This window comes from Sciurus vulgaris (genome assembly GCF_902686455.1).
Source record: "Sciurus vulgaris genome assembly, chromosome: 1".
Lineage (NCBI taxonomy): Eukaryota > Metazoa > Chordata > Mammalia > Rodentia > Sciuridae > Sciurus > Sciurus vulgaris.
This window is the reverse complement of record NC_136461.1, coordinates 108,753,447-108,767,281: the sequence shown is the minus strand read 5'-3', so window position 1 is coordinate 108,767,281 and position 13,835 is coordinate 108,753,447. Positions and strand designations below refer to the sequence as shown.

Genomic DNA, 13,835 nt, shown 5'->3' with positions numbered 1-13,835 from the left:
CTACAACCCACACTCAGTGGTTCTGAGTTTCATCAAGTTGAGAGGTATCTAGAGGCGGTTCATTCTCTTTATTCTTCAACATTGGAAATGACTCAACACCACTGTTGTATGTAAGTCTGGTGGCTAAAGAAGCTGTTATAGAGAGCCATAATTCTTTGCTGCCAATGACCTTAGTTTAGATAATTCCAGAAATGAAAATGAAAAAATAAAAAAATACATAGATGTTTTATCTATGAAAAATGCCCCCTGTTAACTTTTAATTATGAAAAGATTTAAATGCACACAAATATAAAGAGAAATAGTACCTGCTGTGTACCTGTCCCATGAACTGGGGACCCAAGTCTCCCACTTCAACAGTACCCAATATTTTCCTGTTCTTTTAGTTGATCTCTCTGCAATGTTTTTTTCTGTACTTCTGTCCTTATAGCAACTCTCAGACATCATATGACTTGTCTGGAAAGTCATGAGAATGTAACTCTAATGGATGAGGTCTTTGTTTTAAACATAACCACTATAATATTTTTATACACAAAGAGTTTACAGATGATTTCTTAATACTATCTAATAGTCCATGATTCATTTTTCCCTCTAGAACATTCATTCTTAGTTCTGGGAGATCTTTACCTCTGAGTTTTATGTAGACACAGGAAGAGAACAGCCTTTTTAGAAGGGAGGAGGAGACCATTGGAGGAAGAGGAAGCTGTAAAACTAATTGTATTCAACTGTTTTTTCAGTGGGGTAGTAGTTTACCTCCTTAGCCTCTCTCAGCTTTCAATGGAGAAAATATTTCCAAGACCAGATAAAAAGTTTTTCCTGCCAGTTCACAGCATTATTCTATCCCTTACACTTACTCAACAAATGTCATTGTCATCCCACTTCCTCTGCCTCTTGTCCATTTTTTTCCTTGCAGTTGTTCATTTGTTGGTCCACTCAATTAGTGCTTTTACGACACCACATATATTGGAGGCACTGGCCTCGGATGACTCACAGCTGCCAGTCATTTGAATCAGAACACTGTGCTGGATACTTCATAGGCTCACTATTCCTACCTAGAGACCTCAAGGTAATTTTTAAAATTTCCCATTTCATAAATGAGGAAATAAGGTTCTAAGAGATTAGGTCATTTACACAAAATAAAGGTTCCCCAGCTAGGAAAAGGCAGGAAGCATTTGAACCTAGATGTATCTATTCTGAAATTCCTTTCCCCAACTTCAGAAAAAGAGGGGCAAGTGCTTAATACTTGGCTAGTTCTACATATCATTATTACTCTGTCTTGAAAGAGCTTATAATTCAAAAGGGTAAATAAGACATAGAAAAATATTGCATCATATGGTATGTCAATGTTGAAGAACAGGAGGAATAATACTATTTACAACTCATATATCAAAGGCAAAAATAATTAATTTTAACTTGGAATGGTAAAGTAAAGGCTTTATAAGGGAATATGGTATTTAATGATGAAGCTGAAGGAACAATGATGTGGAACCAAGGAAGCTAGGACATGTTCTGGAAACTCATTAGGCTGGTGGATAATGGTGGGAGATCAAGCTGGATAGTAGATTGAGGTCAAATTTAAATACAGGATGTCATGTGAAGTTCACTGCTGTGCAGTTTAAAATCATGAAAGACTCTTTGAGAACAGGGAATGGCCATAATCAGTTATGGCTTTAGGAAAAAATGTAAAGGGAGGAGAAACCAGGATTGGAAGAGACCAGATATTGAGATTATTTACTCTGATCCTGGTGCGGCTGAAGGGAGTGCTTGATAAGGTGATATTCAGGAAGGCTGGGAGAGGAGGGCAAGATTGGAAGAGATTCAGGAAAACACCAGATGATAACTTCATTGGAGAAGCTCAAGGAATGTATAGTTTTGTGTGTAGTTCAGACATAGTAATAAATCCTATGTACCCAGACACTGTCCCAAGTGCATTTGCAACAATTGTTTATCATTTAACTACTGAAACTTCCTAGGGCTTTTTGAAACATTTTTATAATTGACTTTAGTGAGAATATTCACATAAAATTAGGGCTCTCTCATTTGAAGTGTCACATACAGTGTTTCCATATATTTTCAGTCACACAACCTTCATCATAATCAATTTTAGGACTCATTTCATCATTCCATAAAAGAAATCTTTTTCTCATGAACCATCACTAATTTCCATGTTTCCCTAGCTAGTCAATCATCAATCTTTCTTTCAGTTATAGATTTGCCTATTTTGAACTTTTCACTGTAGATGGAATCAAGCATAAGTTTGTGTCTGAACGTCATTTAACACAATGTTTTCAAAGTTAATCCATGTTGTAGCAGTATCATTCTTTTATATGCCTAAATAATATTCCTTTGTATGGCCGCTAACCACCACAGTTGGATGAAAATTTGTAATTGGTGTCTGTAATTGTCCTTTAATCAAATATTGCATGCTTGGAGTAAATGAACTACTGAACGGCACTGTATTTTGGAGGTGTAGAGTAATTGCTATCTTAATACCATATTTCCTCATCTATAATGACCTCCACTTTTGTGTATCTTACCTCATAAACCTTACGTGGCAACTCCGGTCATATTTGTATTGCTTACCAATTATCCGCTTAGCATTTTTACTCCTACCTTGGATTTTTTAATTTATCTCTTCAGCTGAGTTGCAGGCATACTAGAAATACCTGTTAGATGTTATAGTTCCCATGAGACCTTTAAGTCCGCATTCAACACTAAGAGATATAGAATACCTGACTCATAAGAGGGGAGTGGACATGTTACACTCCCTGGGTGTGACTACACTTTCAATTTAAACTTTTCCCTCCCCCTACTCATAGAAATGATTCCGGAAATATTAGTATTATGTGGAAAACAGTGTGCAAACTATTGCCTATGATAAAAAAATGAACACATTTTGGATTAAGACTTTTTAACTGATCAGGCAAAGCCATTTCTCTTTGTTTTTAAAAAGTAGGTTTTTAGGATTTAGTATGCCATGGCTTCTATTGTAGAAAAATTTGAAAATATTCTTTTTAAAAGAGACAACATTATAAGAACAGTGGATTAATTTGAAGAGTTAAAATTGAGACTTGGAAAGGAGTCCAGTAATTAGTTCATGCTAGTTGCTTTTAACTTGATCCTGTGTTGAACTCTGAACACCAGTGTAGAAATCATTTCAGTGGGATCCTGTGTTTAACAATGCTGCTTTAAAGATTCTGGCCCAGTGATGTTTCCCAAAACAAAACAAGCTGCACTTGGAGAAAAGTCTAATTAAACATAGTTGATCCACACAATTATTATTAGCCCTGTCCTTTAGTTTAGGTGCTAACATTATATGAAAGTTTTGAAAGTTTACTGTTGTTCCTATTTAATTTGAGCTTCATCATTGAAACTTCTTGAGTTAGTTGGCGAATATTAATTGGAGACATGGAAAAAGAGGGCGCTCTCCTCCAGCCCCTCTTTCTTGAATACATAAAATATCCTTAGAAACCTTGAGGCAGATGTGGTTAATTGGGATCCATTTACGCGATACTTGGAATTTAATGATTTACACATGAATATTCATTCATGGAAAGCAGATAAATGTGATAAACTATGTAGTGATTTTTCTACAGAAAAAGGTTACAAAAGGGTTAGACTTTGGTGTTATAAATTGGTTTGTACTTGCATTACCATATGGTAAGATTTTGTAGCTCCCATGAAATCAGTCTTTGGTCTACTGGAATAACTGATCACAAGATTTGTATCTAATCTTGTGGAGATAAGCTATTTTAGCAGTTCAGTGTCAGATTCATAAACCTTTTTGTCTATTTGAATAGACATGATGCTAAAGCTTAAAGAATTCATTTTACTTCTTGTCTTTCCTCTTTTTTCCTTTCCCTCATTTTCATTTCTCATTGCTACTTATCTCAAAATGACAAAGCTAAAGTGAAGAGTTCAGGTTGGGTATGTATTCATGTGCCTGGGACATCCACCTTTTAGGTAATAAATAATTTAATCCTTTCTATGACATAATGTTAGTTTAATATATAATTATGGTTAAGAAATTCAGCTATCCTAGTCAGAGATGATAAATTGTTGTTTTTATAGGCAATAATAGCTAACATTTTTTGAATGCTTACTGAATGCCAGGCATTGTGTAATAAGCTTTCTGTGCATTATTTCAATTAATCTTCTTGACATCCATATGAAATTGTTATCATTATAGTCCCCTTGATAGATATGGAGATTGAAGGTTTTTGGCAAGGTGACTCAATAGCCCTCTTCTAGCCTTCAGGATCTATGCTCTTGGCCATCATACTGGCTCCATATGTTCCTTCAAGGACTAAATGCAACATATTCTCTAATCTTATAACTAACCACATTCTACTATCAGGCAAAGCTGGACATTGTCTTATGAGCTGATTTTTCTGGTTGAAATGTTGAAGCCAAAGTGGAATACTGGATTCAACTGGGTTTCAATTTCTCTGTTTAAAATGAGAGACCTAGAGTAGATAAATGCTAAGGTATTTTAAATATGTGAATCTATGGCCAAATTAATTCAAGAACTAGCTTCATTTTCTTATTTAGGCTTTAGAATGGATGGACCTACAAAATTTATACCTTCCATTTTTCTTCCCTATACATTTAAATATTTTTCCTGGCGGGGCTGAGGTTCTCATTGACATTTAATCCTCAGCATGTACCCTGTAGGAAGCAACTTGGGCTGCGTATGTAGCTCAGTGGTTAGAGTGCTTGCCTAGCATGTGTGAGGCCCTGGATTTGATACTTAGCACACAAGATTGAGATATGCTTTGCTACTAGTTGTTTATTTGGGGCGAGTTAGCATTGCCAGTTATCCATCTTTTGGTGTGAACAAGATGCTTAATTAAATTTGAATTTCAGATCAACAACAAAGAATATTTTAACTAAGTATGTCCCAAATATAGCAAAGAACACTTAAAATAAAAATTATTTATTATTTATCTGAAATTCAAATTGAACTGGACATCCTTTAATTTTCATTGCTAAGTCCAGGAACCCCAGTGTTAGTGTTCAGAAAATAACTTTAGAGGATGTTCTGAAAAGACCAGGCCATCACTTTCTTCTTAAATGCTATAATGTAAGCCTTGAAGAAATTAAGATACTCTAATTTCATCTGAACTCACTGTATGTTCTATCCCAAGCCAAAGGTACCTGTTTTCTTAGGAGAGCATCTAGCATTCTTTTCAGTAGGTCAACTAGAAACTCACTAGCAATATGATCAAAAACACCTTGGGTCTAACTGCCTTCCAGTCCAAAATTCTTTAATTCTCAGTGACTCTCAAATATCTAAGAGGTGTCTATTGTTCCCAGCTAGCATTATTGCTTCTTCCATGCTGCATGAGGAGGTGTTATGAAATCCCTCACAAAAGTAGGTGATACCCCGGCATGGCATATTCCCTTGGACTCTAAGAAACCTAGGTACTGTGGTTGTGATATGTTCTAGTATCCACAGCATGCCTTTCCATGCTCCAGTCGGGGTATCACTTTGTCAACCTATGATGTAAAGGCTTCTTACTCTCTTAGTTGATAACATCCTTTTTTGCTTAATACTGTGTCATGGACTTCAGCAGGGAAAGGAATAAATCACCTCTCTACCCTCAGGTCTAAGATGAGATAAAGTAATCCTCCAACCAACATTTGCAGACTCCCTCTTAGGTCCTCACCCCCACTTGCTCCTGTTTTCTGTTCCCTATTGTTAAGAGTATGTCACTAACCACATGCTAGTTATCTCTGCATCATCTATGCTCCTCCTCCTTCTAGTTTAATTTGAATCTCACAAGTCAACATGCTCCGTGGAATCTCTTAAATGTCTTTTGGGTCTTTTTCCTATACCAGTGTGCCGTCAGACAGTTCCCATCATCTTCTGGTCGGTCACCTCCTGACTCACCCATCTTCACATTTACCACAAGTTCCTTCCTCAACAGAATAGAATGTGGTGATATTTTGCCTAAATCTCCCTGATGAGTCCTTGATCTCTTCTTGATATGACTTTTTTACAAACTAGCTTCAAACTTTTGGGGGTGTGGTTGGGGGATTAAACCCAGGGACACTCTATCACTGAGCTATATCCTTAACCTTTTTACATTTTATTTTGAGACAGGGTCTCGCTAAGTTGTCCAGGCTGGCTTCAAACTTGGAATTCTCTGCCTCAGATTCCTGAGTTGCTGGGATTATAGGTGTACACCACTGCACCTGGCTCCAAACTATTTTCTCTACTGATTTTCCCACTCCTTTCCACACACCTGGTCACTTAACCTGCATTGGATGCATCATGTGCATTTCATCAAATCTTTGTTCATACTTCACCTGGGATATTTTTATTTTCTGTTTGCCAGAATCTTATTTGTTGCTGCCTTCCTCAACAAAAATTAACTGTTTCCTGCATAGATTTACCGCTGGAGTTCCCTCTCATCTTAATTTATGAAAGGTCAAATTCACAGTAAGGGCAAAGAAAGTATTGTTTCCAAAAATGCTCACAGTAAAACAATCAAATCTAAAACATAATTCTGCAATTCTGCATACAGCAATTCGGTTTTTTTTTTTTGTTTTTTGTTTTTAGGTGTAGATGGACAGGACCTACCTTTATTTTACTTATTTATTTTTATGTAGTGCTAAGGATTAAACCCAGTGCCTCACACATGCTAGGCAAGTGCTCTACCACTGAGCCACAGCACCACCAGCCCTGGCAATTTGGTTTTAAAGAGTAGACTTGTAATAGTAAGAAAAAGTTGTTTTAAAGTACACTCTGACCTCTATTGTTTTAAAAATCAAATAGCCTTGGGCAGTGTTCACTGTCCAGGGATAATGATGAACAGGGTGAGAGAATGAATAAGTAGTACAGGGGAAATCTTGAGGCTGTATGGTTCATTTTTCCTTGGCAAAATTGCCGATCCATCTGAATTCCCATTTACGTCAAGGGTTATGAAAAGGGCTGAGATGAAATGAGAGGCTATGAAACAAGTCCGATCCAAGTATGAATCTGGTTCTAGGACAGGGGTGTTTGGCAGTTAATGAATGACAGTGAATACCTGTGTGCTTTTCAGAACATCGAGCTGAAGGTTGAAGTGGAGAGCCTGAAACGAGAACTTCAGGACAAGAAACAACATCTGGATAAATCATGGTGAGTTGCAGTTTGAATGAGGCGCAGAATAGTCTGAACAGAGGAGCTCTGTTCCTTTCCCAGAGTCCAGCTCACTAATCTGGCAGCAATAAATTTAGACCCAAATTCCTTTATTTTATCCCTGGCATTTGAATGTTGTGTCCAGTTCAGGAATTGAAACCATAAATGTGTGCTTTCTTCCCCTTGGGTTCTCTGTTACTAGATCAGCAGACCTTGCTGCAGAATGGTAACCCACTAGACCTAAGTTTACAAACTTCCTATTAAACAGTAAGGAAGAGATCAGGAAACCATGAATACTTCCACTTTTAGTTGAAAGAGACAAATGCAAGATAACCTTTATCAGAGATTATCTATCAATCTGATAACATTAAGGGCTGATATAATGATTGGAGAAAATGGACATGCCTGTATGCTTCTGATGAGAGAATTGTAGCTACATTTTTGGTATGTATGCTATCTATCGAAGTCAAAAAGAAACATTTCCTTTGATCAAATAATCCCTAGAAGCCTTCTGTTTCTCATAGGTAAAGGCACTCCTGTGAAAAGTTAAATATATAAGGATGTTTGCTGGATCATTATTTGTAACAGCAAAACAGACAAAAAAAATACCCCCAACTGTCCATCAATAGGGTAATGATTGAAAAAATTTCAATAAAACCATCCTGTGGATGGTTATGCAGTTATTAAAAATAGTAAGTTGGCTCTATATTATTTGTCTTGGTGGAAAGTTTCTTGATAGACTATGTAAGGGGGAAAAGTGCTAAGTGATGTATACGGGGTATGCCCCTTTGGGTAAAGGTAAACATTACTCTCTGTATATATGTTTGCTTGATTATGCCTACAAAAAAGTGGAGGTTTGCCACCAAGCTCTTTTTGCTTTCAAAAAATTTTAAGTCATTTCATTTTGGTGGCATAATCCTGTTTGAAACTAAGGAAACCAGGGTACAGAAGTCATCTTATATTACTGGTGGAGCCAACATTTGGCATCAAGTTCATGGGCCTTCAGATTTCACAAAAACTACAGCTTCTTAACTATGGTACCAACCTAGATGCCAGATGAATGGATAAGAAAATGTGGTACATATACACAATGGAATATTACTCAGCCTTAAAGAAGAATTAAATCATGGCATTTGCAGGTAAATGGATGGAACTAGAGACTGTCATGCTAAGTGAAATAAGCCAAACCCAAAAACCAAAGGCCAAATGTTTTCTCTGATAAGTGGATGCCAATCCATAATGGTGGGGTGGAGGAAGGAAGTCTGGAGTGTACAGACAAGAGTGAGGGAAGGGGAGCGGTTATGGGGATGGGAAGGGCTGTGGAATGAGATGGACATTATACCCTATATACATGTATGATTACAATATTGGTGTGACTGCACCATGTTCAGCCAAAGGAAGGAGAGGTTATGCTCCATTTGTGTACAATTGTCAAATGCATTCTATTGTCATGAATAACTAATTAGAAACAAATTAAAAAATGAAAACAACACAATACTCAGGATATCAATTTTAGAAATGAGACAGTATGAACAAATAAAGAGACCTTCTAATTTAATAAAATAACAAACAAACCCAAAAACAAAAAAAAAAAAAAAAAAAAAAGATACCCCCAAACTCTATAGCTTCTTAAATCAGGCATTCCTGTCTGAGTACTCAGAAAACATGTAGTATGCATCCTCTAGAGATTCTCAGTGGTTGTCTACTGTTTTATCAAAGAGTAGTGAGTCAATGTAAAAGTCAATTTCTAAGTTCTGGCCTATTTAGGGGGTCTTCAGTCATTCCCTTGACTTTTGTCCAATGTACAGTCCAGACCTTCATACTCCCCAAAGACTGTATAATGATGAGAGAGCCTCTGGAATGGTGCAGAGTAATATCACTGTCACCAAGGAACCCTGTCATCTTCAGGGAAGCCAAATGTGGTCTCCGTGGACACAACCTCTGGGCTTGGTGTTTTATGAGCCTATAAAGGTTCAATATTGTTCTTTGCCCTCAGAACAAGAAGATGGTTTGTAGTTCTTGATAAATGGCTTAGAACAGGAGTAAAAGCCAACCGGAATTAAGATCAGTCAGCACCTGATACTGCCCCCCCAAATTCTAATGTTCAGATATCCAAGACAGTTGTTGTTTGCTATAAATAAACTGGTGATACCTTACCCACTTCATGTTAGTGCTTGGATATTAATTCCTAGGGCTATCAGGGAGGCAAAGCTCAGCCAAAACACTGAGCTCCCATAGATTAAATGTCTGCTTTCTGTGAGGGACCTTGGAAAACTGGATAGAAATCTGCATAGGTAGCCCAGATTTAGGACAGTCTACTATGCATTCTCAGCTGTTAAGGCAGAGGACATTTCTGTGGTGGTCCAGGTGGATATCCTGTCCTAGTATTCTGAATGGAAGGAACACTTTAAACAACCAGCAGGGCAAGAAATAAGCAGTCATCTAGAAAAAGCAGTCTAAATGGGAAAGTTCAGGGACAGATGATAGTGAACATGGGTGCTGACCACCTGCCTTCTAAAAGAAGATTCCTCCTTCTGAAGCTACAGCTATAATGAAGTCTTAGCAAGCCAGGCATAGCCTACTTGACAAGCAACAAAAAATTAGAATTATTGAGATACCCTGAGAAAGTTGGACAGATCAACTCCACAGATAATTGCAGAAGAAAAAAAAAGGAAAAAAAAATTTTTTTCCTTCCTTTTCTTTTCTTCGGTGTGACTCTGGATTGCTGGAACAACCTCAGTGAGTTCACTGGTGAAATTAGGTGTCTGCCTCTAACTGGCTGATGTTCCATGTTTCTAGGGCTGATGTAGAGAATCTCAACAGCCAGAATGAAGCTGAGCTCCGGCGCCCAGTTTGAGGAGCAGCAGCAGGAGACGGAGCATGTTTATGAGCTCCTAGAGAATAAGATCCAACTGCTGCAGGAGGTGAGCAGGAGTCTCCCAGGCCCATTGCCAGGGGTCCTTTTACTCTCTCACTGCTGTCCTGTTTTCTGGCTTTCACTTTTCCCCTCTCTACTCTGTCTTAAAGCTCCTCACCCTAGATGGGACTTGGCAATCTCTGTTTTCATTCTTTTTGCAGGAATCCAGGCTAGCAAAGAATGAAGCTGCACGCATGGCAGCTCTGGTGGAAGCAGAGGAAAGAGTGTAACCTAGAGCTCTCAGAAAAACTGAAGGGAGTCACCAAGGACAAAGAAGATGTACCAGGAGACCAGGTCGAACCTGACCAGTACAATGAGGCCCTGGCCCAGAGGGACAGGTAGGTGTCTTTGGTACTCTTTGTTGCTTGACTTTGCCTATTCTGCAGGCCATGAGAATGTTCAATAGCCACACTGTTCCTTGTTAGGACTGATGGTACAGTGGCAGAACCATTGCCATTTCTAAGACTTTCTGGTCACACAACCCAAGGTTTTCTTTTTCAGGGTTGAGTCTTAAATGGTATCCATTAAAAACAAAAATAAAAACAAAAACAAAACAATTCACTTCTTACTATTCACAAGGCTAAGTATGACTAGTAGATTAACAAAGTGGTACAGTGGTGGCAAGCAAGAGATTGGGTCTTATTTCTCTTTGCTGCAGGAGAATCGAAGAACTGAGTCAGAGCCTGGCTGCCCAAGAGAGGCTTGTAGAACAACTGTCTCAGGAGAAACAGCAACTGCTACGTGTGCTGGAGGAGCCCATTAACATGGAAGTGCAGGTAGGGTGGGGCTATATGTCCTATGGCACTTGATTCATGCTGTCTTAGGCTTTACCTTTATTCTCCATTTCTGGGTAACAAATTGTTACAGACTTAGCAGTTAAAAAGAAAAAGATGTAATTGCACATAATACCTTTATTTTATTTATGTAGTGCTGAGGATTGAACCCAGTGCCTCACACTTGTAGGCAAGTGCTCTACCATTGAGCCACCACCCCAGCCCCAGACTTATTTAAAACTACACATACGTGGCTTATTATCTCAGTTTATGTGGGTCAGGAGTCCAGACATGGCTTAGCTAAGTTCTCAGTTCAGGGTCTTATAACTCTGAAATGGAGGTGTGGTTGGGACTTTCCTCATCTGGAGGGTGAAACAAGAAAGGATCTGACCCTAAACTCCCTCAGGTTACTGGCACAATTATCTCTGTATTGTAGAAGTAGGACCTTGTTCTTCATAGCCAAGAAGAGGACTCTTGTTTCTCTAACTTTTAGATCCTCTTTTAAGGGGTTCACCAGATTAAATCAGGCCCACTGGTACTGTACTATCCCTTTTGGTTAACCTAAAGTCAACTGATTGGGAGCCTTAATTACATCTGAAAAAATCTCACTTTTGCTACCATAATATAGCATAATTGTGTAGTGACATTACATTACCTTTGCCATGCTCTATTAGAAGCATTACAGGTCTTTCCCATATCCAAGTGGTGGGGAATACACAAGTGGAAATTATAGTGACCAGCTTGGATTTTTGCCAACCATACTGAGTGATTTATAACTATATAGAACATAGAATATGGTTTTAATATTGAACAGATCACATTTGCTATGTATTGTATTGTATTGTATTTTTATCTATATCCTCACTCTTGGAAGTACCAGAGGGAACTCCCTCCTCCATTTGACATTTAATTTACCAAAAAAAAAACTTTCTAAATGAACAGAATATATTTGAGTTCAAGTACATTGGTCTAGACCAATGATAAAACAAAATGTGTGGTTTAACATATTGATTCACATTTACAAAGGTTGGAATCAGGATAAAGAACAGTAGTAAGAATTAGTTAAGCCAGGGCTTCCTAGTTTTTTCATGTCTTGGTACATATAGCAAATGATAACATTAGTAAGGAATAGGTGTAAATAGATAAAGCTTCTCACTAGGAGGTGTCTAGTCTGGGTGTGTAGGCCACAGTGAAGACAGAAGAAGTTATTTTTCTGGCCACACTTGTGAACTTTTTAGACTATGGATCCATTTTGGTTGGTTAAATTTGGTTAATAAATTCAAGAAGTGATTTTTGTGCGTCTAATTTGACAGCTATGAATAAAATTAAAGTTCTTAGGCTTTTTTGCTGGATACATGTTAAAACACATGAAGTTTCTTAAGGAACTCCTGAAAAGATTTCATAGCACATTTTCCTTAGAAAAAACTTGACTAGGAATAAGAACTGAATTTCTATCTTGATTATTTACTAGCTGCATGACTATGGATAGGTCACTTCTCTGCTTCCATATGTGTAAAATGGGAAGATTAGCACAAATAATCTCTTAAATTTATAATGGTGATATTTCATTATAATTCTAGAATCACTGGAAAAAAAGTATATAGTCCCTAATATGAATGTTTTGAAAGAAATAATTCGTATATATAATTTCCAAATAAAATCACTCATTGCTCATTTTATATTTGTCAACACATAAATACTGATATATTTAGGTATATATACTTATTTTCATCATCTTTGGCAAGCACTTATGGGCATTATGTTGTTCAGTAATTGTGATGCTAATGAGAGATTGTTATCAGTTTTCAGAAAGATTTAAGGAACAGAAATATAATTTCAGAGACTAAATTATCTATATTATATTCTAAGAATGCTTAGAACAGGATAAGTATACCATACAGAGGATAATGTTGCATAATTGTGCAGAAAAAAAAAGAAAGGCATTGTCACCTAAATTGTACAAAATTGATATGCTTTTAAAATGTTGCTTTTTATTAAAAAAAGCTTATTTTTTATTGTAATTACCCAACACTTTGTACATTGAGAAACATGATCACTTTGTGCTGTTAAATCTCTAAGGCAGTGTTTTCCTATCTTTTTCAAAGAAAATTTATTTTCATAGGAAATTATCATACATCTATGGTATACTAAAATAAGTGACTGTTTTAGTCAGCTTGTTTGTAACTGTGACCAAAAGACATGCTAAGAACCAAGTAGAAGAGGAAAAGGTTATTTGGCTCATGGTTTCAGAGATCTCCATACATAGATGGCCGACTCTGTAGCTGTGGGCCCACGGTGAGGCAGAACATCATAGTGGAAGTGTGGAGAAGGAAAGCAGCTCAGGACATGGCCACCAGGAGGCAGAGACAGTTCTGCTCACCAGGGACAAAATATAAATGACAAAGGCACTCTCCCAGTGACCTACCTTTTCCAGCCACACCCTATCTGCTTACATTTATAGCCTAGTTAATCCATATCAGTGGATTTGTGTATTGATTAGGTTAAGGCTTTCATAACCTAATCATTTTACCTCTAAACTTTCTTGCATTGTCTCACATGTGAGCTTTTTGGCGAAATCTCTTATCTACACCATAACAGTGACTGAGCCTGCTTATGGTTGCAGGTGACTGCCCATGGCCATCTTAGGATTCATCTACTATCCTGAGAGCTGAGGGGGCTGGCATCTCTGCACAGTGGTGGGCCATCTTGGGGCACACTGTGCTGAACACCCAAGTTGGGAAGCTTCTATCACAGGGGTCTTTAGAGTAGGTCCTCCCAGGTATGGAGGACAGAAAGTGTCCCACAGCTCACTTCCTAATTTCTCCCTTTGAGTCTGTGACTTATGGGAAAAAATAGTCAGGACTGGCAGTGTGTGTAGGACTATTGTATTTTATTGTTTCTAAGACAGCCCGGAGTGACCTGAACACACAAGGCAGTCTTTTAGTAAGCATCTAGATAATTCTGTGAAAACTTCCTTTTCCCAACTTGTGTTCAGAGTTCAAAGAAAAGTTTTGGTCACCGT

At 37.7% G+C, this 13,835-nt stretch overlaps 1 protein-coding gene across 1 annotated transcript in view; it reads left to right on the top strand.

Moving 5' to 3' along the window:
• The window catches only part of LOC306661300 (myomegalin-like), a 205,977-nt gene that overhangs the window by 95,017 nt on the left and 97,125 nt on the right, over positions 1 to 13,835 (top strand). Inside the window, 6 exon segments of the mRNA XM_079140184.1 lie at positions 7,047 to 7,123; positions 9,923 to 9,971; positions 9,973 to 10,047; positions 10,202 to 10,258; positions 10,260 to 10,378; positions 10,699 to 10,816. Of these exon segments, the coding sequence (XP_078996310.1) occupies positions 7,047 to 7,123; positions 9,923 to 9,971; positions 9,973 to 10,047; positions 10,202 to 10,258; positions 10,260 to 10,378; positions 10,699 to 10,816 (495 nt within the window).